This window comes from Eimeria maxima, genomic scaffold, assembly GCF_000499605.1.
Source record: "Eimeria maxima Weybridge genomic scaffold, Emw_scaff2065, whole genome shotgun sequence".
Classification (NCBI taxonomy): Eukaryota; Apicomplexa; class Conoidasida; order Eucoccidiorida; family Eimeriidae; genus Eimeria; species Eimeria maxima.
The window spans coordinates 254-4,525 of NW_013564949.1; the positions used below are offsets into that span (position 1 = coordinate 254).

The 4,272-nt window shown below is 45.7% G+C and overlaps 1 protein-coding gene across 1 annotated transcript; it reads left to right on the forward strand.

Moving 5' to 3' along the window:
- Positions 1 to 2,324: 2,324 nt before the first annotated feature.
- EMWEY_00057130 (hypothetical protein) lies at positions 2,325 to 3,755 on the forward strand (the record flags this gene model as incomplete). Its single annotated transcript, XM_013480561.1, has 1 exon — positions 2,325 to 3,755. A coding segment is annotated over one exon (1,431 nt), but the record flags the coding sequence as incomplete, so codon positions are not given.
- Between the last annotated feature and the right edge of the window lie 517 nt (positions 3,756 to 4,272).

A 4,272-nucleotide genomic window follows, 5' to 3' on the forward strand; every position in this document is an offset into this window, starting at 1 on the left:
CCTTTTCCAACTGTCTCCCTTTTAACTGTCTCCTTTTTAGCTGTCTCCTTTTTAGCTGTCTCCTTGTCCAACTGTCTCCTTTTTAACTGTCTCCTTTTTTAACTGTCTCCTTTTTAACTGTCTCCTTTTTTAACTGTCTCCTTTTTAACTGTCTCCTTTTGTGGCTCTCTTCTCTCCTTTGCCTCGCCAGACTAATACCCGTTATTGTTGCTCCCTCCTGCAGCATCTATTGCTGCTGCTGCATCTGCTGCTGTTGCTGCTGGTGTTGCTGTTGCTGCTGTTGCTGCTGCAGATATTGGACTACCTGGATTCAACAGCAGCAGCAGCAGGAGGAGGACGTATGTTATTTAATTGGGGAAGAGGAGGAACACAATTAAGAGAAGGAGACAGTCTTTTATTAGATTATATATGTCTCCGTTTAGCATTTCCTTATGTGTCTCCTAATAAGGAGAGACTATTAACAGGACAGCAGCAGGAGCTGCTGCTGCTGCTCCCTGAGCTCTCCTGCTTCCGTGACCTTTGCTGCTATACTAAGTTATTAATTAATGATTGTCTCCCTGATAAATCACCAACTATTAAGAGATGGTCTTCCTCTGACGCTATACTACACTGGAGGTATTTATTTATTTATTTATTTATTTTATTTATTTATTTATCTATTTATTTATTTATTTATTTATTTTTATGGTCTTCCTCTGACGCTATACTACATTGGAGGTATTTATTTATTTATTTATTTATTTATTTATTTATTATTTTTTATTTATTTATGTATTTATTTTTATGTACTTTCTCTGACGCTATACTACATTGGAGGTATTTATTTACTTATTTATTTATTTATTTATTTATTTTTTATTTTTTTTTTTTTATGTACTGTCTCCTTTTGGGTGTCTCCTTGGTGTCTCCAACTGTCTCCTTTCTGTTTCCCGCGGTCTCCCTCTAGCCGTCTCCAACTGTCTCCTTATGGCTCTCCTACTGTCCTACTGCTTCTTCCTGTCTCCTTGCATCCCCCGCACTCTCTCTGTCTCCTTCTGTCTCCTTTTGTCTCCTTCTGTCTACTGCTAGAACAACCAGTGTTGCCCTGTCACCTCTGCATGCATGCACGCATGCATGCATGCAGCAGCAGCAGTAGATGAATAGTTGTTGTATTGTGTAAGTTTGTTTGCTGCAGCGTGGATGAGGAGAAGAATGGTGTATGGCATGTAAGTGTCTCCTCTTTTGGTGGTATACAGTTGGATCTGTCTCCTCCAAGCAGCAGCAGCAGCAGCAGCAGCAGCAAGGAGACAAAAAAGAGACACCGTAATGCCTTACAACGTTTCTTTGCTGGTTGGTTCTCGGGGACAGAGAGCAGACGTGGCCGTTTCTCCTTAGCAGATCCAAGTAATTTGCTGCAGGGTTTGCTGCCAGCAGGAGCAGCAGGAGCAGCAGGAGGAGGAGTAGCAGCAGCAGGAATATCAACATCAACATCGTCTTCCTCCTCCTCCTCCTCAGCAGCAGCAGCAGCAACAGCAGCAGCAGCAGCAGCAGCAGCAGCAGGGACTAATGATGTATCCATGACAGAGGATGACGTGCTGCACCTTAAGTGTCTCCCTTCCTTTGGGGGACGATTAGCTGCTGCTGATGCTGAGTTGCTGCTGCAGTACCTAACTGCTCCTTATTTACGTATCCCTTTGCTGCTGCAATTCTTTGGCGAGGGGACACGATTGGAGACACTTTGCTGCCCTTTGCTGCAGCAAGTACTTGCTGCTGCTCTCTTCGAGCCATGGAGATTCCAGCAGTCTCCTCTTGCTGCTGCTGCTGCTGCAGCAGCAGCAGCAGCAGCAGCTAGTAGTAATAGTGGTGGTGGTATTCCTGTTGCAGGATTATCATCATCAAGTGTATCGGAGACAGGTGCAGCAGCAGCAGCAGCAGCAGCAGCAGCAGCAAAAGCAGCAGCAGTAGGATATAATTATAATAGTTGTAATATAGTCCCTCCTCCTTCTCGTGATTGTCTCTGTACACCAGGAGGATTATTATTTAATGAATTATTATTGTCTCCTTTTTATATACTAGATGCAATAGAGGGACTAATAGATCTATCTATAGAGAAGAATACAGGTAATTATAATTCTGCTGCTGCTGCTGCTCTCCTCTTTGTTATAAGAATTACTGCTTATGTACTTAGTTATATACGTTGTATACTAAGGCATAGAAAATATTGGCAACAGGGATGGGAACCGATCCCGATCCCGATCCCGTCTCCTCAGCAGCAACAGCAGCAGCAACAGCAGCAGCAACAGAAACAGCAGCAGCAACAGCAACAGCAACAGCAACAGCAGGAGATGCAGTCCCTACAAGGAATCAAGTATGGTGCTGAAAAGGAGACAGGAGGCAGTGGAGGGGACAGCAACAGCAACAACAGCAGCAACAGCAAGAATAGCAACAAGAAGAGCAGCAGCAGCAACAGAGTATCTGGTTGTGGATTTGCTGCTGCAGTAAGGGGACTGGAGTGCAGCAAGGAGACAGCAGAAATATTAGAGAAATATTTACATCGTTTATCTACTCGGGTGTCTAGGGAGATAAAACATTTGCTGCTGCGGTGGGTGCAGCAAGCCCTAGATTGCTGCGAGCTTGCTGCTGCATGCCGCATGCATGTACATTTGCTGCTGCTAAGAAGAGACACTTTATGGGAAGAATTAGATCTAGAGACAGTTACGGAGACTGTCTCCTCTTTATTCTTCTTATTTGCTCATCATCCTTTTGCTGCTGATTTACCTGGTGGGCCTCTCTCGCTGCAGCTGCTGCAGCTGCAGCAGCAGCAGCAGCAGCAGCAAGGGGGGGTAGGACGTCTAGGCAGCAGCAGCGGCAGCGGCAGCAACCTTATGGCATCTGCGTCACGTAGCGGTCTTGGTGGTGATGGTGTTGGTGGTGGTGCTGCTGCAACAACAGCAGCAGGAGGATCAGGAGACACTGCAGCAGCAGCAGCAGCAGCAGAACCATTAGGTGTCTCCGATGCAGAAATATTTCAGCTGCTGCAGCAGCAGCGGCTGCTGCTAATTAGTTGGCTAAATAAACATCCAGAGGCAACAGGGACAGTATTGGAGACAGTTATACAGCGGGTAACTTTTTCTGGTACAACTATGAGTACAGTTCGTGCTGCTGCTGCTGCTGCAGCAGCAGCAGCAGCAGCAGCTGAACAAGGTCAAGTAGTATCTGATGCTGCTGCTGATGCTGCTGCACTTCCTCCTGCTGCTGCTGCACAACTTATAGGAGGAGACGCTGAACTTGCAGACCCAGATAAGTTTATTGCTACAGGAACACCACAAGCAGCAGCAGCAGCAGCAGCTGCTGCTGCTGCTGCAGCAACAGGAAGTGATGCCCAAGGTGTAGCAGCAGGAACAAGACAATGGAGGGCTGTTACTGGCCTTGGTGTCTCCGGCAGATATATTCCTGCTGCTGCTGCTGCAGCAGCAGCAGCTGAAGATGAAGAGGATGGAGAGACAGGAGACAACAGCAACTCTGCTGCTGCTGCAGCTGCTGCTACGAAGGACTTAGCAGCACAACAGCAACAGCAGCAGCAGCAGAAGCAGGAAGGAGTAGGCCTGTTGCGCGGTGCTGTAGTAGCTATGCATGCAGCAGTTAAGCGCAGTACATTAAGATTATTAGGTGGCTATACACCCCAACCTGCTGCTGCAGCAGGAGCAGCAGCAGCATATGCTAATTATCTTAAATCATGTCTTGAGGTCAAATCAGAAGTACAGATAAATCTACAGGTAATCTCCTCCTCCTCCTGTTGCTGTTGCTGCTGTTCCTGCTGCTGCTGCTGCTGCTGCTGTTGCTGTTTCTTCTGCTGTTCCTTTTGCTGCTGCTGTTGTTGCTGCTGTTGTATTACAATTCCTTTCCTCCTTGTCTATTAGTTAGCTTCTCCTCCTCCATCATTATTATAACAAATTACTACTACTACTACTACTACTGTTGCTGCTGCTGTTGCTGCTGCTGCTGCTGCTGCTGTTGCTGCTGTTGCTATTTGTATGTTGTATACAGACAGCTGAATTGTCTCTTCGTCAGAATAAGATGGAATTATTAGGAGACTGGGCAAATAATTTTATAGATTTTATTTGTTTATTTGGTCTTATTCATCGATTATCTCCTATACAAACTGCACTTGTTGAACAAACTCATGAACGTCTATGGATCAGACTATTAGGTCTACATCATGATCTAGTATGTCTCTCTCTCTCTCTCTCTCTCTCTCTCTCTCTCTCTATATATATATATATATAGTTGGGT